General features: G+C 39.3%; 2 protein-coding genes across 3 annotated transcripts in view; both read left to right on the top strand.

Annotated features, from left to right (window-relative positions):
- The window catches only part of LOC149071044 (uncharacterized), a 61,973-nt gene that overhangs the window by 21,793 nt on the left and 18,016 nt on the right, over positions 1 to 22,164 (top strand). The window contains exons 1-5 of one of the 2 annotated variants that reach the window (XM_089248424.1): positions 10,725 to 10,820; positions 15,576 to 15,616; positions 16,552 to 16,606; positions 17,837 to 17,932; positions 19,323 to 19,397. In XM_089248424.1, the coding sequence (XP_089104550.1) occupies positions 15,594 to 15,616; positions 16,552 to 16,606; positions 17,837 to 17,932; positions 19,323 to 19,397 (249 nt within the window). In that variant the 5' untranslated portion in view covers positions 10,725 to 10,820; positions 15,576 to 15,593. Of the gene's footprint in view, positions 1 to 10,724; positions 10,821 to 15,575; positions 15,617 to 16,551; positions 16,607 to 17,836; positions 17,933 to 19,322; positions 19,398 to 22,164 lie in introns of those variants that run through there. The other variant, XM_089248425.1, reaches the window with a different exon arrangement.
- LOC149071045 (cAMP-dependent protein kinase type II regulatory subunit-like) lies at positions 765 to 3,184 on the top strand. The gene is made up of 2 exons (XM_089248831.1): positions 765 to 1,782; positions 3,039 to 3,184. Exons 1-2 carry the CDS (start codon positions 765 to 767, stop codon positions 3,182 to 3,184), a joined length of 1,164 nt encoding a protein of 387 aa, XP_089104957.1.

Here is a 22,164-nt window from a genome sequence, read left to right as displayed (position 1 = left end):
GTCCGTGTTGCTCTTTGTGTAGTTACGACGTTGGAGCTGTGAGTAAATGATCACTTCAACAAGGTGATCTGCGTGTTACCGAATGGGTTACCGTTTGAGAAGCTTTCACTACCCCATTGACATGACCAAGTTTAGGTACCAGACGGGCCGTACTGTAGCGTAATGAAGTTTGAAATGTGTATCCACGTAGAAAATTGCGGCCGGCCGTATCGATGGCATGGCCCACCATGAGAACAAAATAATCTCGTAGGGCGAGACAGGTAGAAAAAAACCCGAATCGAGTATTTCGATCATTGATGTTATTTTTCAAAGTCACGGGGGAGGGTTGAGGTGACGATACTCTAATCTTCCAGAGATTAGGTGCGGGGTTTCAGGGTTGAACGTCTCTTTGAGAATATACTTTGATGGAGGAGTTTTTTTTTTCTGTGGCTTTCCGAAGCGATGGGTGTGAGGCTTTTATAAGGGCGTTCAGGAGTCCACGCGTGCGTGTGTGTCAGTCTTCCGACCTGTCCACCGGAATGCAACTAATTTGGATAATTTTTCGATCGAAGAATGGCCGTAGCGCCAGTCGTTACAAAGCCCCCCTTATGAGGAGACCGGTGGAATTATTCCATCGATGACAATAGACATACACATCAAAATTCACTCGCAGTGACGCAAGACGTCTGATTTGGCTAGTAGAGCGAGGACAATTTAGGACCAAGAGACCGTTCTGGTTCTTTTCGAAATTCGTTTGGAAGAATTGAAAACAACGGGGCACAGTCATGGACGAGTTACCGGAAATTCGCCTTCACATCCACCCTCGGCTGCAGCAGATGCTGCTCGACTTCACATGCAGCGTCATAGTCGAGAATCCGACGGACCTGTACGCTTACGCTTCCGAATATTTCGTGAAGCTGAACGAATTGGAGCGTCGGAACGTCCCCCCGCCCCAGTACATCGGCCACAAGCTGGCGAGCCACGTCCAGGTCCCCAGCGGCCTGAAGAAGATGCTGCTAGATTTCACGATAAGCGTCATCATCACGCACCCTTCCGACCTGTCCGCCTATGCAGCCGACTACTTCCTCAAGAAGTACGACCTGGAGCGTTTCTCCGCCGTCGCGCGCATCGCCGCGGGCTACGTCTCGTCGATGGACGACTTGAGGTGCGATCCGGACGACCGGAAGAAGCTTTCCCTGCGGTTCAGGGACATGCCGATCTTCAAGCCACTCAGTGACAGTGATTTCAAGGTGCTGTTCCAGAAGATTATCCCGCTGGAGACGGGTGAGGGCGAGGTCGTCGTCAGGCAAGGGGACCCCGTCGACCGGTTCTACATCATCGGGTCCGGGACCTACCAGGCCAAGGTCCACCAGAGCCTGTGCTGCAAGAGCGATCTCGTCACGGCCGACTACAACGACAACGGTTACTTCGGCGACTTCGAGCTGCTGTCGAAGGACGGCAAGATGACCGAGACCATCACCTGCAAGAGCCCGGTGGGTAAACTGTGGACCCTGAACAAGAGGGACTTCGACATCATCGTCAAGCAGCCGGCCTTGGACAAGAAGCGCCGATACGCCACCCTGATGAAGAAGGTGTCCGAGTTCAGGTCGCTGTCCGAGAAGGAGATGTATTTGGTCGGCAGCTGCCTCTACCAAGACGTTTACGACGAGGAGGAGGTGATATTCGAGGAGGGTGAAGTGGCCGACGACAACTCCGTGCTCATCATCGAGACTGGCAAGATCGAGGCCTATAAGGCAGACACGGATAAGAAGAAGAAATTATCTGCTTACAGCTGGATCGGAGGCAAGTAATCTCTTTGGTCACGCGTGCGTGCTGATAAACTTCCCTGTTGTCGAATGGGTGGGACCGTGTCGGAGAAAGATCAATTACCACCCTTATACAAAAATGTACGTGTTAAACTTGCAAAAAAACCATATAACTACTACTTTTACTGCTTTACCACACACCAGCTTCGGTCATATCGTCACACAGCAATTAGCTACCGGTTGAGTTAGGTTGAAAATGGAAGCGCCATCTATCTTTGATCGCCTCGGGCTCGGTAGGCAAAATAACTTGTTATTTATGTTCTTCCCCGCTTTGAAACCCGCGGACCTGGTTAGACGAGAATCTTACCACTACACCACTCGGGCGCTACTGGCCGTTGATAGTCTCCCGCAGGACCGCAATTAATGTTTATGTGCTTGGTCAGCCGTGGTCGAAGTGACGAACTGGCATCGCAGGGACCCCGAAACTGATGACCATGACCCCCCCGCTCTGTCCCCATAGGGCATTTAAGCTGGTCATCCTGAGGGTTTGGACCATGGTGGAAGAGCGATGCGACGCCCGGAGCACTAAGCACCAAAAACTACCAGCAGGCAAAAACCAAAATTGAGGTTACATGGCAGGTGTTTACAAGATACGCACGTCGCTAGCAGGCCTCGAAGGGGACCCACGAATAACTATAGGCACACTATATATGTGTATATATAACACATATAATAGAGACGAGATTGTTTATTGACAGCAACGAGAATCAAGGAACTTCATGGTCTGTCAAAAGTTGTACACAAAGACATCATCGCAATGACCCTGGTTCGAACCCCACCGGCACCACAGTAGTGGTCAGCTGAAGTTGGTTTCCTGTTGTTCCCAACGTTGAGGAGCGAATGTGAGCCGATCTCCCCGTTAAAAAGTCTCACACAGAGAGCAACAGGCATACAATGGTACAAATATTCAATCATTACACTTCACTCACAATTGAAAATATAGATGGCAGCACTGAAAAAAAAATCACACACTGCACTTGACACGCACTCAGACTGTTAGGTACACGCTCACACTTCCGGTGCTACACGCTCGGTAGTAAATTGCCCAGTGCAATGGACCGGAGTTATGCTAGGTTTGACATAAACAAAGGTGCTTGTGTAAGGCTTGAAACTAAAGCATGTTGAACCAGGGGTTAGTGCTGAAATGAGCAGTTATGCGCCCTCACCCCTCCCTACATATATGTTTTGTGTGTGCGCCGGTTTCGATGAATCACGACCAACGTTCTCCTGCAGGTTTTACGAGGGCACCTTTCGAGTACACGTTCCAGTGCGCCACCGACGTCACCGTGGCTATCCTCGAGCAGAAATCCGTGGCTTGCCTTCCGAGCTCGGACGGCATCCGCTCCATGATGGAGAAGTTCCTCAAGCTCAAGCTGTGACCATGGTGGTCGGGCGACGTCCTACCGTTTCTTCAGTCCTCCGCGAGCCAGGACTTGTAGCTCATCAGCTGACGCCATATCAGAATTAAGATATTGTTCTGGAACAAATTTTTTTTTTACCTGATTAAATGAGGACAAGTGAGAGCTACATTGTCTGTTTTTTGTTAACTTGTGAAAAGGCTGGCCTTAGTAAATCTAAGGCCTCTAAATTGATTATTGTACGAATATCGGATAACTATGGTCATCACGATGCATTTCAGGGTAGGAATAGTGCGTACATGCCCTCCACGCCTCCCCCCCCGTATCTCCGCCCATGGCTGGCAGTACCCAACACGATACGCGTTAGCGTGTTTTTTCCCTGGTGGTAGTAATTCACCAGGACTTTTTTTGGCGTTTAGCTAGCGTCACACTCATGTCCAGCCTGGTCCAATAATTATTCGCAAATATCTGTTTCCAATGTTTGCACCCCCCCCCCTCCCGCTGCAATAATGTGCCAACGGCTTAGGATGGCTACTCGCTGGCCCAGCCTTCCCCTATGTTCTTTGGAGAATATTTGCTTTTTGATTGGAAGATCAGGAAAAAAAGGCGGTTCTTTTGACTTGGGGGAGGGCTGGAAGTTCTGGTCGTTCTCCTAGCAGTCTTCCAGCCTCCAACGTTACAAATATTCAATCATTACCTTTCACTCACAGTTCGAAAAGAAGATGGCAGATCTACTACAAGCATTACACAAAAACAAACTTCACGTTAGGTTCATAAGACGAACAAGCAACATTTCAACATGTACCAATTTGTTAGAGGTTCTTTAGGGGGAATATGTATGAGGTGCATGTGTTGTTTAGTAGCTTCAACATTTAACGATCATTAGCAATGGTGGAGTGGACACACTACTCGCCCATGACCAACCTTGCAAAGTATCGGGCCAAGGTGGCCTCGGTTTAGATATACATCAGAATATCATCACATGATACACACCAGAACGTCTTGTCAAGCAGTACGCACGTTGTACGTCAGAACTTTCAAGCTGGCAGTACGCCATGCTATGTATTCGAATGTGCCCTCCTCCCCCCGGGTAACATATTATTTATATTGGAAGGCTGCTCAAAAAGAGCGATCAGGACCTGCAAGCACTGAAAAAAAGAAAACGGCCTGCAATCACTCGCACCATTTCAAAAGAACCACATTCTTTCTGATCTTCCATTTCGCCTGGCCACACATTAGTCGAAGAATGCCAACAGTCACAACACGGAAAGTGTTCTGGAAGCAAATATTCGCCAAGGAATAGTAGGCCAGGCTATGTCGCTGATGATTCATTGTAGTAGGAGGAGGAAAGAGAGAGAGAGCATTGGAAGCAAATATTTGCGAATGACTATTGGACCAGGCTGGATATGAGTGTGGCCCTAGGTTTAAGCAAAGGTACTCGTCCGGGATTTTTTTTTTAAATTCATTACTGATCCATTCAGCCAGTGGCGATCTAACTTCTTTTCACCAAATACTTTGCACATTAATGGGGGGGGGGGGAGAGATCTAGGCAGATAAACACCAAAAGTCCTGGATGTTGATCTTTCTGTATATATTAAGGCTTTTTTTGGATCACGTGACATATCTCCCTCTTTCAACGAAGAGTTTTAACTTTTTTTTGCGCGTTCAATTCTGCTAGGTTGCCATACTAAATCACGGGCGCCATGTTTTTTGGGGTTTTTCCGCTGCTTGTCGTCATTTCCGAGGCAGTATTCAGTGCAGCAATCCTATGGACAATAGGGTTAGCTCGGGACTCTCGCTTAGAGATCCCAGCACGAGAACAAAATGGCTGCCGACCCGACGAGCCACGAGCCGTTAATTCTCATAAGGCACAGTGGTACGATTATGATGCAATGAAAATGAATGGGTTGCCGGTTTGGCGCTCAGCATTGGCGAAGAGTAGGAGATATTCTGTTTGAGCGACTATTGGTTGGTGCCAACATATTACCTGGCTACGTTCAACGATATATTTACTTAATTTTACATCGCAATTGGTGTACTGGTTAACGTAAGAGACTAGCATCGAAGGTTGTGGGTTTGAATCCCATTCAGATCAGCTGTTGCTTTTGTCTTCTTCCCTTCCATCTTCATTTCTTGATCTCTTAAATTAATTTTAATTGTTCTGGTTCTGATGTTTCTAGTAAAAATTGGAATTTCGGAACATTTCCGGCCGCGATATAGTATTGCCCGTGGCCGGTTTTTGGAACATTCTGTTTGAACTTATCAGTTTTGCCATGTATCTGGTTGTGGTGAAAACAGAGTTGATATTTTCAGTCCGGGGGCCCCCATTTAACGGCCGGAGGAGCAAAGCGACGTCCGAGCCCAAACGGAGTTCGGCCTATAGGTGTATTTGCAAATAAAGTAGTCGGAAACGTGAATGATGAAAAAAGTATGATTTCTTGCCAAATATGATAAACTGATAAATCAGTTAATGCTTACGTCACTCCCTCACCAGCCAATCATATCACTGTGCCTTATGAGAATTAACGGCTCGTCGAGGAGCCCGCTATCGTTATTCCAGTCATCTTACTTTGAGGGACAGGCACAGGATATTCCCCATAAAAATCAATTTTAAAATTGTCGATTTTACTTCAGAAATGCGGAAATTTAATTGGGTCTCCCGTCACATCAATCATTTCGAAAGTTGAATTGAATTCCATGTTTTCGAAATATTGAGTTCGCTTAGAGATCCCAGAAAATTAAATATAAAATAATTAGCCGGACCCACTTTTTTGAGTTGGAATATCGATGCAATAACATACATTTCAACTTTTTTTAGTTACATCTTCTCAAGTATGAAAATGAAAGCTAATGTCTTCGTAGTATCTTTTAATATCCAACTGCATCTCTCAATCCACATATATTTTAAGATGTTTTAAAATTAATTATGCGCCCATAAAGTACAGTGAAGAAATTCCGCAGCTTTAATTAAACATTTTTGGAAGCGAAACAGGCCGATCGATAACTTGAACTTCAAGAAAATTATCGAAATATCTAACGCCATCAGAAAAAAAAAATGCATTTCTATGTTTCTTTGAGTCGCCCCCACATTTTGGTTACTATGGATACGACTTTTACATCCCTCGAAGAACGAGGGAGATATTGTATGCATCGAATTTATATTACTGGAGAGAGTATGACGTCAGCGGTTTCCGCCTTGGCAGTGCTGAGAACGGTGTCGCCAACATCATTCGTCGGGAGATCACGTGACTCGGTGAAAACACAATCCCCGTTATTTTCTTATGGCATTAGGAGTTTAAACTAATAAATGAAAGAAATAATTTCAGCATCGATGAGATAATTCCAGAATTAATGAAAGAAAATATTCTAACATTCATGAAAGATAATTTCAGCATTAATGAAAGATAATTTCAGCATTAATGAAAGTGATAATTCCAGAATTAATGAAAGAGATAATTCCAGAATTAATGAAAGAAATAATTTCAGAATTAATGAAAGAAATAATTTCAGCATTAATGAAAGAAACAAATCCAGAATTGATGAAAGCAATTATTCCAGAAGTAATGAAAGAAATAATAATTAATAAAGGAAATAATTAAAGAATTAATGAAGGAAATAATTAAAGAATTAATGAAGGAAATAATTAAAGAATTAATGAAGGAAATAATTAAAGAATTAATGAAGGAAATAATTAAAGAATTAATGAAGGAAATAATTAAAGAATTAATGAAGGAAATAATTAAAGAATTAATGAAGGAAATAATTAAAGAATTAATGAAGGAAATAATTAAAGAATTAATGAAGGAAAATTCAAGAATTGATGAAAGAAATTATTCCAGCATTAATGAAAGAAATTATTCCAGCATTAATGAAAGAAATTATTCCAGCATTAATGAAAGAAATTATTCCAGCATTAATGAAAGAAATTATTCCAGCATTAATGAAAGAAATTATTCCAGCATTAATGAAAGAAATTATTCCAGCATTAATGAAAGAAATTATTCCAGCATTAATGAAAGAAATTATTCCAGCATTAATGAAAGAAATAATTTAATCTTTTTTCATCTTTAGATGTGAGTTCTCTATCCTTTTTTAACCCAATAATTTAGAAACGGAACTGTACATTTCTATGGGCGAATTGATAGGCACGAACTTTGTTTTCACCGAGTCCCGTGATTTCCTTGCATTTGATGTCGCTGCCGTCGCGGCGGCTGGATGCTGCTCCCTCCAGTAATATAAGCTCGATGATTGTATGCCCATACTGAGTAGGCCTCTGACCTTGATGCGTGAAGGGAAGGTTCATTTTCCAAGGAGGGGAAACGGGGAGAAAAAGGGAAGGGAAAAACTCACTAAAATAACGCGAAAGGAAAATACTACCTGCTCCTTTTTCCTGCCACCTTTTAACCGAAAAAAGATATAGTCCACCGATCACGAAAAGAACATCACTACGTCACGTCGGACGATTCTATATTTCCTTTCAGGTAAGATACCTTCATATAGTAGTGTATATAGGGGGTTCTCTACTTTTAGGTAAAGCGAGTGCCCATCGAGAATAGCGCATTAGCAACGGCGTTTGGCGTCTTTAGCGCTATTTTGACCTCCTAGAAATTTCACTAAAAGCGCCTCGATAACGTCGTCATCGCAGTGTTTTTGTTTCGTAAACGCCGGCTGTTCGACAGTGCCGTCTTAAGGCATTGTCGCATTACAGATTCACAAAAATAAGATCTGGTCTAAATTTCCAGAATTTACGTGGTAGAGCCTCAGAAAAATCATTTGGCCCGTGATGCTCTTAAGACGGCCCGGCTGCTCGAGCACTTACAGCACATTATTTTAATAGAAAAATGTATTTTTTTTTTTAATTCGAAAACTTCTGTCTTTTTTTCAATAATTAGTTCCATGCATCAAGCTGAAGCCGAACACTGCACTTATAAAACATCTTCGACCATGGCCCCCAGAAGCATGGGACTGACAAGGCTCCGACCCAGGAGAATTCTTATAATTTCCTTTTTCTTCCATACTGTAAATTCACTATGGACGACCATGAGAGGACCATGTTTCCGATGCCCTTTAGCATGGCCCCCCGCATCTTGCAGCCGGGCTCTCAATATATATATATATTTTTTTTGGTTGCCTTCGTATGAGGCGACAATGTTTTGTTTTTATAATAAAACTTTCCGGATACACCCACCCTTCGGGAACGCTTCGATATCTCTATGAGATGGGAAGCGGGGTGTGTCCGGTCTTCAAAGGTCAAAGCCGGGCTCTCACGCTGGAATCTTCGATAGGTCACTCTGAAATGAATTTATAGTGTGAAAAAACAAAAAGTGATTGGAATCATCCCGGGCCCCAGAGCTGGACCCCTGTCCTTGTGTGAGGGGGGGGGGGCATGCCCTTAAGGTGGCTACACACGTAACTGCAAACTTGACATGCATGTTGAATCTTTTTATTTGCCTCTACTGTATTTGTCACCTCTGTGAAAAGCCCATGAGTAGCTTCTGTGGGGAAAGTAAAAAAGAAAAAAGACGCGACGATGGCGCGTGCGGATAAGAAAAGGTAAACAGAAGAAGAATGGTCAACTGCTGGCAGGTGGCATTTTCATGCTGCGCTATAGAAATTAAACCGAAGGAAATGCCATATAATTTACAGTTGTAATAAATTAATATCATTAAATTAATAATACTCCCTTTGCATTAAATTATTAATTTATAGTAATTTAACAATTATAAATTTACTTTATTTAATTATTTTAGTAATTTAATTATTAATTTAAAGTAATTTTACCCCCTTTATTATTATATTATCACTACTCCCTTTGAATTTTTTTCTGTATTAAATATTTTAGTTCAAAATATTAAATTTAAATAAAAATTCAAATTTTTTCAATTAAAAAATTTAATTTACTTCCCAAATTTATAACAATTTCCGAGTGCATCTTTTAACAAACGCCAACACGAAGCGCAGCTCATTCAAGCGGAAGATTGACGGAGTTCATTGAAGCATGAAGAATACCCGCATACAGAGAGAACCGATTTGAGCCAAGACAGCCTTAAAGCCGGGTTTTCCTTGGAGCAGGTTTCCTGTGCCTCGCGCAACGTGATTCGCCAAGCGCGAGACGCCGTCCACTCACCAATAAGAAAAGCAGCATGACTGTTTTCCTACAGAGCGCAATACGCCTCACGCTTTACGTCGGGCGTGATTGGCCTACTGCTTCTGGAGGAGTTAAATGCGTCGTGCGCCGCGCGTTTTACCAATGTTCTCTTCACACACTCTTGTGTGCTTTCTTTCCATTCCCTTAAAACCGTAGCATGCAGACGACAGAGTAGCTGATGCCAAGGCCATATACTATAACATAGACGTCCTGATCTGATGTGTCACGGTAGGCAAACGCAAACGCGTAGCGTGATTATGTAACACGTTTCTGCCGGCGTAAATTTGTCTAATTCGGTTCACGTAGTGCAAAAAACCTATTCCTAGGAGTAGAACTTTTGCGCCGTGTGCAGCGTGAAAACGTTGATTGAAGTTTGTTTGATCAATCAGCGTTTTCACGCTGCGTGCGCTGTAGAAACCTGCTCTTAGGAATAGGTTTTTTTGCGCCGCGTGAACCGAATTAGACCATTTCGCGTCGGCAGAAACGTGTTATATAATCACGCTACGCGCTTGTGTTTTCCTAGCGTGGCGCATAATATACATTAATATACATAATAGTACATAATATAGCGCATAATATAAATAATATGGCGCATAATATACATAACAATATACATTATATTATAGTATATGACCTTGCATCAGCTATCCTGTCGTCTGCATGTTCCGATTTGAAGGGAAGGGAAAACACAAAAGACTGAAAAGAACATCGGCAAAACGCGCGGCGCATTCGACCCCCCCCCCCCCCAGAAGCAGTCGGTCAATCACGCCCGACGTAAAGCGCTGTCGTGAGCCGCATGGCCCCACATCCTGGAGCAGGGCCCCTAGGATGGGACCTTTGTCGTGCCTCCCAGACTTCATGGGCCCCTCTATAGTGAATTTATGGCGTGAAAAAAAAAAATGATGAGAATTATCCCGGGCCCTAGGACTGGAGCTCTGTCAGCCTTCCCCCTTGCGGGGCCATGGCGAGCCGTATTGCGCTCTGTAGGAGAGAACAGTCATATTGCTTTTTTCTTCTTGGTGAGTGGACGTCGTGTCGCGCTGGGTGAATCACGTTGCGCGCGACACAGGAAAGCTGCTCCCAGGTAAACCGAGCTTTACTAGCAACCCGGTATAATTTTTATCTTTTCCCCACGCCGAAATGGACCCTCTCCAGAGAGGAGCGTTCCCGTAACTCTTCTCGTAATCTGAGGACTATAAATGGAATCGCCCTTCGGGACGTTTCGTGACAGCCAGAGGCCAACTCAGCGTGAGTGTACAATATCACGTGATAAAAAAGCCCCAATAAAGCCATTTTACGAGAAAATGCCTTTTCGGTCACATATATTTGTTCTGTTCAAAAAAAAAAAAAAAAAAAAAAATCCCCATTTTTTTTCCGTGAGCAGGAATAAAGACTAGCAAGGATAAACCTTCTGTATAAATTCATCGAGCAATCTTAACCTCGGGTTTTAAGTCTTGTTTACGGGAGTTGTGGTCGGATTGACGGTTCTAAGAGTTCACTCGGGCAAGGGTAATATTATTAGCATGGAAATTATAATTATTAACTAATTATCTTGATTTTATTGTTGTTTTATTCCCGATTTTCTTCCAGATTAATGTTGTCCCTTTTTGGTTCGAACGTGAAGTTCGGAAAACGAAACCTCGTACACGTGCGATAGCTTCTCTCGTATTTTAATATTTATATGTTATTTGTTGATGCGCTAATTAACGGTAATGCTATTCATTAGCCATAACCCGGAACTATGGTTGTGCTTATTTGGGTTCGAACAGTAGTTCTTTCGATTACGACAATAGCCGAGCATGCTAGTGAGACTAAAGAAACTAGCATATTATTTTGTTTCTCAAACTTGTCATTTTCCATCAGGGTTATCGTTTCTCCACTGAATGCATGAATAGTTTCGAGTATATCATAGACCTGTAGAGAAACCAGGGCCCTCTCACGTCCTGGAGCGCCCCCGTTCGCTCATTGTGCCTCATGTTTTGGTGGGCCCAATGAAAATATTTGTACAGTTCTCTATTGTGGTTTCCTTTGCCCTGGGAGGGGGCGGGACGAAATGAATTTATTATTGATGGCCCCTGTGGGATATCCTGACCCATGATGAAGATCCCAGCTTATTTGCTCTCTTTCATCACGTGAAAGGCCATGAATGTAGAGGTATGTATAACTTAACATAGTTCGATGAGAATCTTTCCACTACTAGTTGGCGTACCTCGAAGTCATTTAAATTTTACTCTTTTAAAATATAGTTGAATCCTGATGTAACACCTATGGGGGAAGGGCAGGGGGGGCACACTGCCCCTCCAGCGTCAAAGGTGGAGTCAATTAATCTAATGTGTATGTGTATATATCAATTGATATCATCGTCATGCTTCCCCCCAGACTTTGAAGCCTATCTTCACCTATGGTAATGCTACCATTTGTTTTGTAGAATTCCGGTACTATAGTGAGTTTGTCGTTATATTGAATCTTGGTTGAACACATGTAACTCCTAAACATGGAAGATTTGTTCACTGAAAAAAAATCTTCTCCGCAGGGGCAGTTGAACTTCTTCTCTTTCCGAAATATATCTTCGCATCAGCAAGCGGTTAAAAACCTTTGTATGGATAGCGGAGAGTGACATCATCCTTGGATAAGTGACCATCTGGTGGCATCAGCAGTTGTCTTCTGATTGATTCTAATGCAGATGTTTTTCTTTCCTGAAGAGCCCAGTATGATTGACTGATAGCATTTTTAATGAAAGCAGTCGGGATTCAGCTGACAAATAGCATTCTTCGTTTATTTATAAAAACTTAAGGAGCAAAAAGTTGGATCTGAGTTTTTCTGCATATCCCTCGCAAATATGACAATTATACGTTCATTGGAATCATTTGCTTCGATCAGAATTCTGATGGCATCGTCTATGTGTTGCCAAGAAATTCTCATTAGTGAAATCTGGTGGGGTGGATTTGAGCATTTCTTCCATGTATGTCTCATCTACATCAACAAATCCAACTGATTTTTATCATTTTAATTATGTTGTGCTCTAATTTGCTGGCCAATTTTCAGGACTAAAATAAATACACACCAAATTTTATGAGTAGCAATTTCTAAAATCAACTTTTCGAAATCGCTTTTAATTGCGAAATTGCGTAAAGTGATGGATACCCGTACCAGTTAGGCATAAGACATTAAGAACTCTAGTTGCCCCCCCCCCCCCCCATTGCAATCACAGCAGTCTTGAAGATGCTTAACTCAAGACTGCTACATCTCCCAAGCCAATGCGTTGAATCCGTGATCTCCTTACTACTCGTGAAAACATCTTGCGTTTGTGAGAACCCAAAAGAAAATGCCCAGAATCGGTGCCGTTTATGTATTTGCAACTTAAAGCTTCATATTTGACCACCCACTCTCCATAACAACAATAAAACCAAACACCTTTCAATAATCTCCCCCCACCTCTCCCATCAAAGTTTGTCACATTTATTTTTTTTAACGACGAAATCTATATGATAATATGATACAGTCCACTGTATATGCATTTACATTAAGTCATTCAGCTCCGTCATTGATGCTGAGGGCACTCTCACCTCTGTATCTCAGCCCATGAGCAAGGGTAGGAGAAACTAGTTTTATGTGCATCTCTGTTGCTCTCACACGGATGGCAGGTTTTTGACGGTTTAAACTGTCACGTCAAAACCTCAAATATTGCTTTTCGATATAAAAATTCCCATCGGAAAGTGACTGCTATTCAGTAGAATAGATATTTAATATGATTGTAAAATAATTTTCTATTCTCTACAGAATTATTTTAGATAATATATAGGCCTACAGTTTTTTTTCTTATAAAATATAAAATTTGAATAAACCATAGCATAAACACTGAAGGGGAAACTGGAATGATTTGACATTCTCTGATTCAAGATGATTCTTGTCCTTTCAATATTTCTTCAACTGCTTATATATGTGTGCGTTGATATAAACCATCTGCTTTACTCTTTTTACAACAGATAAGTGTATAAAAAAGTTTATTACATCATTTATATAATGGTGATTTCTGTTATTATTAAATTATCTAGATAATCACTGATACTTAAAAGTGATTTATAATGATTATAGTGATTTATAGTGATAATGATACTCTTATTGTGCCTAACATTGAAATATATCTACAGATCAAAATACTAAATTGTAGGACTGGAATGTCATTTCATTTGACAATGCTAACTTGTATATGATGTTTAAGAAACTCCTCTAACTTGTCCTTAGCCAAACTTATTCTTACTTATACACTATGATATCGTATATTTACTAGCATTTATAATTTTATAATACAATGATTTTCCAATTGAGAAACTGTATTCAAACGTGCAAAACAAATGCTTTGGATATAGAGTCCTGTCAGCTCTGCTTTGGTTGAAAATACACTTTAAAACTGTGAATTTATACACCCTGAGCTCTAAGAAACTTTTAGGTTTCCCAATCAGAGGTGATTTGGGGGAGCCACAGAGAGCAGAGAAAAAAAGTTTTGGTGTAAAGAAGTGAAGCTTTTTAGTCAAGAGTTCAAGGGTGCTCAACCTTTTGAAGTGCACGAACCACTTAATTGGTTTGAAAATGTGCCATGGGACAATCAAGTAGTCTGGAAATATGCTGCAGGCATAATGATAATAATTGATCTGTAAATGTGCCACAGATGACTTAAGTGGTCTGAGAATGTGCCTGGGTCACATAAGAAACCTGGTTATGTTCTGCTTCGTTCATTTTTACAAAATTAAGTTTGAGGTCACGAGCCACATCAGATGACTCCAAGGGCCACGGGTTGAGCATATGTCTCAAATAAACTATGGTGGGGGGGGGGGAGTGTGACTATACTTACAGAATCCAGCACCCATAAAAACCGGACCATCTTAAGTTCCCCAGGCCTGACCACCCCACCCATATTTTGCAACAGGGACTCCCTCTAGGATGGGGTTTTTACGGATCTCCTGGCTAGATTTTTCATGGGTCCCTCCATATGAAATTTATAGTGTAAAACAGAAAAAAATGATGAGAATCATATTGGGCCCCCAGGCTGCTGCTCTGTCAGCCCCACTGTTGTGAGGGGCCACGCCCAGGATTCTCATGTCCATTAAGTGACCTCTCCTCATGAGGTTTTGTATTTGTACATTACAATGACTTTTTGAAGATAAGTGGTAAATATGTGGGCTGTATTACTTCCAGCTAGTTATGGTACTACCAGCACATCATTTTGCCTAGGGCCCATGATGTTGAAACAGCCCTGAATAGAACTCGGACTAGAAAGAAGGGAGTTCAATAAATTCTTGCCCAGTGGTCTACAGACCAATTTTATTTACAAAATTTTTGTTCGGTATAAATTTAGTGAAAAAATCATTTCAGTAGGTAGGAAAGATCTCGCTTCTTCATGAGGGTCGAAGACCCTGGGTAAAACAGGGGAGCCAGGAGGAAAAAAAAATGGTCTAAAGGGGCCATGGAGAGAAAAAGGTTAAGAAACACTGCCCTATCGTGCATATTTTGAATAAACAGCTCTATTTCGCTTAACAAATTGAACAGAAGTTAAGATAAGCTTAGATAAATAAACCATAAACTTATATTTTATATATGACATTGTCCATTGCACGGTTCCGTTCGGCATATATACGCTCTAGCGAAGGAAAATCTCTATCTCCTCTGTAGCTTAGTGGTCAGAGCACTCATCCGGCAATCGAGGGACCCGGGTTCGACTCCCGGTAGAGGCAGAGATGAGTTTTTTTCCTTCCTTGAAAAATTAACATCTCAAATAATAAATATCTTCACAACATCCAGTCTTCCGTATATCTTGTATTATATTTTATATGTTGTAGGCCCTTATGTTGCAGAATTCAAAATTGCAAATTATAATTAACATTGTTTTAATTATTGTAATAAATTAATGTTTGAAAATAAAACGTAATATGCAAAAAAGTTTTTCATCATGTTATATACCTATTGTGTTCAAAACATTATCCAAAAGCATTCATTCAGGTTTTTGACTGTTTGAACCAGTTTTTAACGCCTGTCATGTCAAAAACCCAACCCTGGTTGCACTTGATTCTGTTCTACGTTGATGAAGAAAGATAAACGGTTAAAAGGGGAGAATTGAGATTTAGTTATTGGCATTTTGCATGCCAATTAACTTGAATATGAACGAGAGTATGAACAAACGGTTGTTTATAAATGTATAAAATTTATAGGAAAATGTCAATAGATTTATATAATTACAGTTTTCTTTTTTCTTTCTCTCCTTTACAGTTCAGCGAAAGCACTGATATGAATGAGCTTGAGGTGTTAAAGTAAGAAAGAAAAAGGTTTCTCTTTTATATTGTATGGATATGTGGATTTTGAGAATCGTAATATTATGTTATATATATATATATGTTATTATATGATAATAATGTAATATTATATAATGAATGTGAGCTGGTCTCCCATTTGAAAAGGTCTCTCCGCAGAGAGCACAACACGATACTGACAAAACATGAAAATTCAAGCATTTCTCCATCTTTACTTCAGAAAATGGAAGCCAGGTGGCCGCATAAACACAAAACAAGTGCAACTCGACAACATAAATACGTTAGGGCCAAGCATACACTCAGAACACACATTCCAGCATGTGCCGATTTGTTAGAAATTCCGTAGAGGAATGTGTACGAGATTCATGTTCAGTTAAGTAGTATAAGTAGTAGTAGTAATTGTAATATAACTTATATAGCACCTTGGCAGAAGGTGCCTTCCTCTTGCCATATTCCCCCCCCCCCTCAATGTCAGCTGGCATGTCAGAAAATTCAAATCCCGAATTCTGGAAAATTCTTAAATATATTTATTATACAAAATTTGTGGTCACTTGCCCAAAAAAGAATATTGAATGAAACAAAAAAAAAAAAAAAAAAATTAAGCAGCACATAGCGCTCACACAAAGCACTTACTCACAACCAATGAAACATCCGCATTTATACAATCAAACTTGCAAGTAATTTGCATATCCCGATAATTGCAAACATAATTAAGAATATACATATTAACACTATGAAAAGTGAATTGGGACCAGAGTGTAATGTAGTTATATAGGCAATTATTTCAATCAAAGGTATCGGTATATAGGATTTTAACTGTAAATAAATTATTTACTATGAATGTAATTTGTTGTAACTGTAGAGAATTATTTCTCATGCGATAACTATTGTTTTTTCTCCTCTTGTTCAATTATTTCACTTTCATCATTTCACAGGAATATCTTGGAGAGACAAAGCTCATTGGTAGAGGAGAACAAAAAGTTAAAAGAGGTAACATGCAGAGTACCTTTTAAGAGACAGGGATGCTCAAATCAAACTGGAGTATCATTAGCTGTTGAGTTGAGTTCACTTGAATGAGTCAAGTTTGCCCTGCCTCTCTCGCACGGCGCTACTAAAATTGCAAACCTTGGGAAATTGAGTAAAAACGACAGTGTTTATCACTCACCTCCTTATTACATCGTAAACCAGAATAGAAAAAAAAAAAATCACATTTTCAATGATTCTAGCAGCGATGGAGATAATATTATTATAAATAATTATTTATAATGGCAGATACAACTAGCTATATAATACCTGGCACTGCACGGGTTTTCTTCAAAAGGGGGATTGATAAAGGGGGGATTGAAAAGTGACAAACCATTATAAAGGAATAAACTATTATACATAATACCAGTGGCATTGAAGAAATGACAAACTATTGTAAAGGCATATGCATGTCTGAAACGCATTGCTAGGGAACCACGATAACCAAAGTAAGCATTTTGAAAGTGATTGTTGAGGCCCAGAAACAACTGTTGCCCGAAACAGTAGCCCATCGTTCACTTTTAAAGTAGCCCATCGTTCAATCCAGGCCCTGTTTGATATATGTGTAAAATTTGATGAAGATCGATCTAAAATTTGTATAGAGAACATACACACACAGAAAATCAATTTTACATATTAGATATAATATATAGTAATATTATTGCAATATAAATACAATTACCCCACACTATCATCTTGGCTACTATAAAAGGCATAATAGAAGAAGATTATAAGTATGCATCCATACATTGAAAAATAACATTGGTGACTTAACTCACTGCCGTAACTACAATCAGTGACTCTTTTGTGTGGGATATCTCATTGCCAGTGACTCCATCGTATGGGATATCTCATCGCCAGTACGCCAATATCCTTGTGTGAGAGCACCATAGCAATTTACGTGATGGATCACTTGGATACCAAGTCTCCTATCAGTTGCAGACTTTATTATCCTCATTTGAGGAGGTCCATAGTCTTAAAAGTGACATGCAGAGTATTGATAGTATTGATAACCTTTGAAGGACTTGCAGTGCAAGGAAATGTGCTTGTCCGAAAAATTGCTTTATTTTTAAATTCTTGCATGTGTGACTTGTTTATATATCTTCGAAACTGGTGAGAGCACCAATTTATGATTTTTAATGAGAAACATAACTATAATGTTGATTTTTTTTTTTTTTTTTTTAATCCTGCTTACAGGAGAACGAGGGGCATCTTAATGCCAGTAGAGATGCTGTACAAGAAGTGGAAAATGAAAATCGGGTTCTTCAAGAAGAAATTTCGAATCTCAAAGAGGTGCATCCTTCTTTTTTTTTCTATTATAATTATTATCTGTCTCTGGATGGCATTTGAAAATGTTGACTTAATGTGTATCGAATTAACATGGTTAATTTGTAACCAAATTTATACAGCATTGTTGAACAGTCATTTCACACTCACAATGGGATTTATTTTCATGTTAGAATGTGCTTTTGAGTTTGGTCATAATGACTACATTGATGGAAAGCCTGGTTGTGAATATTTGTTACAATTCAAAGTCAAGGGACAACATAGTATTGAGAAAAAAATTTTGCCAATTTTTTTTTCTCAACTAATGGCTATATTTTGTCCCTTTTAACAGTTACGGACATCGTACACTTCCTATATAAAAAACCTCTACTTGAGATGCGGTTGACGCGATCTTAACCTTTGGAAGCCTGTGGCCTAAGTTGATTACTTTTTTGTCAGTGGAAAGTCTGGTCGCACACAAGACTAATAGGTAAAAACCACTCGCCGCCTGGCAGTCGAGTGGTTAGGGAACTAGCTTCTCACTGTGCAGGTCTGGGTTCGAATCCCGGTTCGGGCATGGATGTTTACTAACACTAACAAAATTCCCTGGACGGATCATGCTGATCCCTTGGGAATACGTGTGGATCACATTATTATTATTATTTAAAAAATGAAACGGTGAACCACTCATGGTCTGATTTGACTGATGTCAGGGCCTGTCAGTTGAGAAACACTGGTCTATAAGACAATCGCCTACTGTACCAAAAAGATTTTCTTTTCAAAAATAGATAGACTTTTCAAAAAGAGTTTTTGTTGGTTTGATATGTGCTCTGTTGTGATAATTTTCCTTACACAGAGTTGTGACAGAAGTGGCACCAAGACTACTGAGTGGTTAGCTGATCGTAGTCTTGGCCCCCAAAGCAGAATGTGCTAAAATCGGCGACGTATGTTGCAGAATAATTAGCGCTACTGCAGAACAATTTGGAAGAATTTTAAGAAAAAGTGAAAAAACCACTATTACAGCATGGGGGTTTTTACCGAAGAACATTTCCAGTCAGCTGAGGGCTCGTCGCAGAACAGTGCTAAACATTCTGCTTTGGGGGTCTTGGCTATAGAGGCATGGAAAGAAAAAGCTGTTAAAAAACTGTTGTTATCGCTCCCTATAGACAAAAAATGACTGTTGCTGAACTGTACAAAATTAATGGCAGAAAATGACCGTGGGTGAACAAACTAAATTAATGCTGCTTCTGCTTCAAAATGATAGAGCAGTCATGTTAGAAAAATTGCTTTTATCTTTGACTGTGTTTGGCTCTGGATTAGGTACTATGAGATTTATTTGTATGTGTTGTTCATTTCACCAGCATTTGTTTATGTATATATATATATTTATGTGTGTGTTTTATCTATTTGCTGATAGGAATGTGAGTCGCTCAAAAGTCAACTGGATGCAAAGTGCAACGAGTTGAAATCTGTCAAAAATATCTATGATGAGGTACGTCATTATTTTAACAAGACCTTCAATTTTTTTTTTCTCTTTTCTGATGTGAACTGGCAAAGTTCTTAATTATTTTAAGGGGCAAAAAGCTTAACCCCTTTGCAGATAAAGCCGATGCTGGTTAATACAATCCTTGTCGTTCTATTGAAAACTAACTTTATATCGTGGTCATTGTATCGAAATGAAAACATATCTAATAGTCGTTATATGAAAACATTTGGCGCCTATCATATTAGTCATTGCAATAAAATCATCGCTATAACACATGGTCCTTATAACGAGCAACGACTGTATCATATTGAATATCATTATTTTGTTCTTACTCAATATTTCTGTAATTTCAAATTCGCTGGAGGTTTTTACCACTCTTATTTATTCTGAATGGTTAGTGTGTCAAAGTTTAGTTTTCCTTCTCTCAAATTTCAATCTAAGCTTGAAAATCTGGTTGGGAATTGTCAAAATTTTAAACTTTGTTCGCTGTGTTTCACTGCTATTCACATTTTTCATGTTCTATTTTACTGCATTATTTCTAAGTTATACCTTCCCAGCCGCTATTTTTGTATACCTGCTTTTTTTTTAGTTTTGGCTGGAGTTATAAGATCTCAGATAATGTGCTTAGAAATCAAAATCCAAATTATGTCTTGAGGAGAATGAAAAGAGACATTTCAAATTTGAAACCAAGCATCACATTTGCTTTTTCAAACCACCACTACTACTACTACTTAAGCATACATGCACCTTGTAACACATTCTTCTGCAGAATTTCTAATGAACCAGTATATGCCGGAATGTGCGTTTCAAACCACCACAGAACAACGTTCTGAATACCTACAGCACTCATTGGTGAAAATTCGTAAATCAGTAAAGCCAGCCATGTTTGGAATAAATTTACCATTAAACTCGTAAGTAAAATGAGGAACCATGCTCTGTCAGTGCTAGAGGTCATGCCCCATTTATTGGCTCCATACTGCATTCAAGTTATTCTTCCTTTCTGTGTTGGAACACATCCTTTAAATAATGTGTAAGAATATTGAGGGAAACTAGAGTTGGTTATCAGGATGACCATTGGTGTAATCGGGATTGTTTTTGAGAGTGGCCTGGTGTTCCTATTCCTGCTTGTGGTTTAAGCTGCGACTTTTTTTTTAGTCGTCAAAACAATCCCTCAAAATACATAGCTGGTTTGTTTTCATCCCAATAATGACCCATACCTATTTTTGTATCAATCGAACTAGAGATGCGAGATAAGAATATTCTCCTGGATGTGAAAATTCAAGAATATTCTTTTTAAATAATGAAAAAAAGAACTTATTTTGTTTACATTATGAAATATGATTCAGTTTTTATTGCCAGAAACATTTAAAACAAAACAATTTTTGACATAATCACCTCATAATGACTACTTTTAGTTCGAGAATATTGTCTAAATATTCTCTCTATTATATGGTGAGAGGTTTCAGAAGTTTTTGGAAACCTTTGAAGATTAAAGCCCTTAAAAAGTTTAAAATTAGACAAATTTTCAGAAATGAATTCATAGCAAAAAATAAAACCAAAGTTGATTGACAAAGGAAGCTCTATTCTTACACAATCACTTTCATTCTAAGAACGTACGGAACTGGTATTTCCCATGAACATATTCTATATTGCTGGTATTTCTTTATGTTGAGCCATGTTGGTTTTTGTTTTCTGTTACGCTTGTTTTACATACAGCTTCAGGAATGATTTTCTCTTCATTTTTCCAGGTGTGAAATTAATAGAAGCTTTTCAAGCTTTTGTTGATTTTTAAAAAAATGCTTGGACAACCATACTGATTGTCAGTTTGGCAGATTCTAATACAATTAACAGTTAGACAGCAAATCATGATTGTTTTAGACATGCGAAAAAAAATATCTCAATCTATAAATGTGTGAGAACAATTAATCACTATTGTAATTGGAATTGGAGTGCCCATTAGAAACAGTTCTGTATTTTAAGAGAATAATGGTAAGGTTCGTTCATCTTGAATGTTTTATACACTCACTTTTGCTTGCAGAAAAGTCAGATAAGATATAGTTTTGTTTACAAATGTAATCAGATTACTATTAATAGTTTTTTTTTTTAATTTATCCCGAAACCTATTTTTTTTAGATATTTATTTAAATTCTTATGGAAATATCTATTCTTGTAGCCCTTCCAGAGAGAGAATATTCTCAAATATATTCTCCTTAATGAGATTATTACAGAGAATTTTAAATCTCTTTTTATAGTATTGCAAACGATTATAATCAGAGCGCCCACATTGAGAGCACTTTTGTGCTCTCTGGGAATGGAGGTGATCGGTTTTTTTTGTACAGTTATATACTGTAAGCTTATAGATAAATCAAACAAAATATAGCTTTCTTTTATTAATGTAATCAGTTCACTATTAATTGTTTTTCAAAACTTATTCCTGAACAGGTAGCATTTTATTAGCACTTTTTTGACATTCATTCTCGAGTTAATCTTTAAGATGACGTTATTTGTTATTTTAGTCCGTCCAGAGAACATTCTGCTCAATGAGAATATTCTGCAAAAGATTTTATTACCAAGAATGTTACACCTCTAGATCTGATTATAGTTTGTTTACAGCTGCAAAATTTACTTAACACACTTATTTTGCTTACCTTGTGTATCAGTTTCGATATCGGAGTGATACGAGTGGAAATAAAAATATTTCTATCTCAATAATATAAAACACGACTGCGTCTCTCTTACTGTCTGGGTCTAAGATGAAATCTTGATTGTGGTA

Source organism: Pholcus phalangioides, unplaced genomic scaffold (genome assembly GCF_987345545.1).
Source record: "Pholcus phalangioides strain wild (caught in Gottingen) unplaced genomic scaffold, Ppha-v1.0 ptg000020l_1, whole genome shotgun sequence".
NCBI lineage: Eukaryota > Metazoa > Arthropoda > Arachnida > Araneae > Pholcidae > Pholcus > Pholcus phalangioides.
Note: the sequence above shows the minus strand (reverse complement) of the source record. Positions and strands in the feature narration are given on the sequence as shown.

Excerpts from the sequence above, each read along its gene's own strand:
- LOC149071045 (XM_089248831.1), top strand. The coding sequence starts at position 765 with ATGGACGAGTTACCGGAAATTCGCCTTCACATCCACCCTCGGCTGCAG. Across the intron at positions 1,783-3,038 it reads TGCTTACAGCTGGATCGGAG|GTTTTACGAGGGCACCTTTC; the intron begins GCAAGTAATCTC and ends GTTCTCCTGCAG.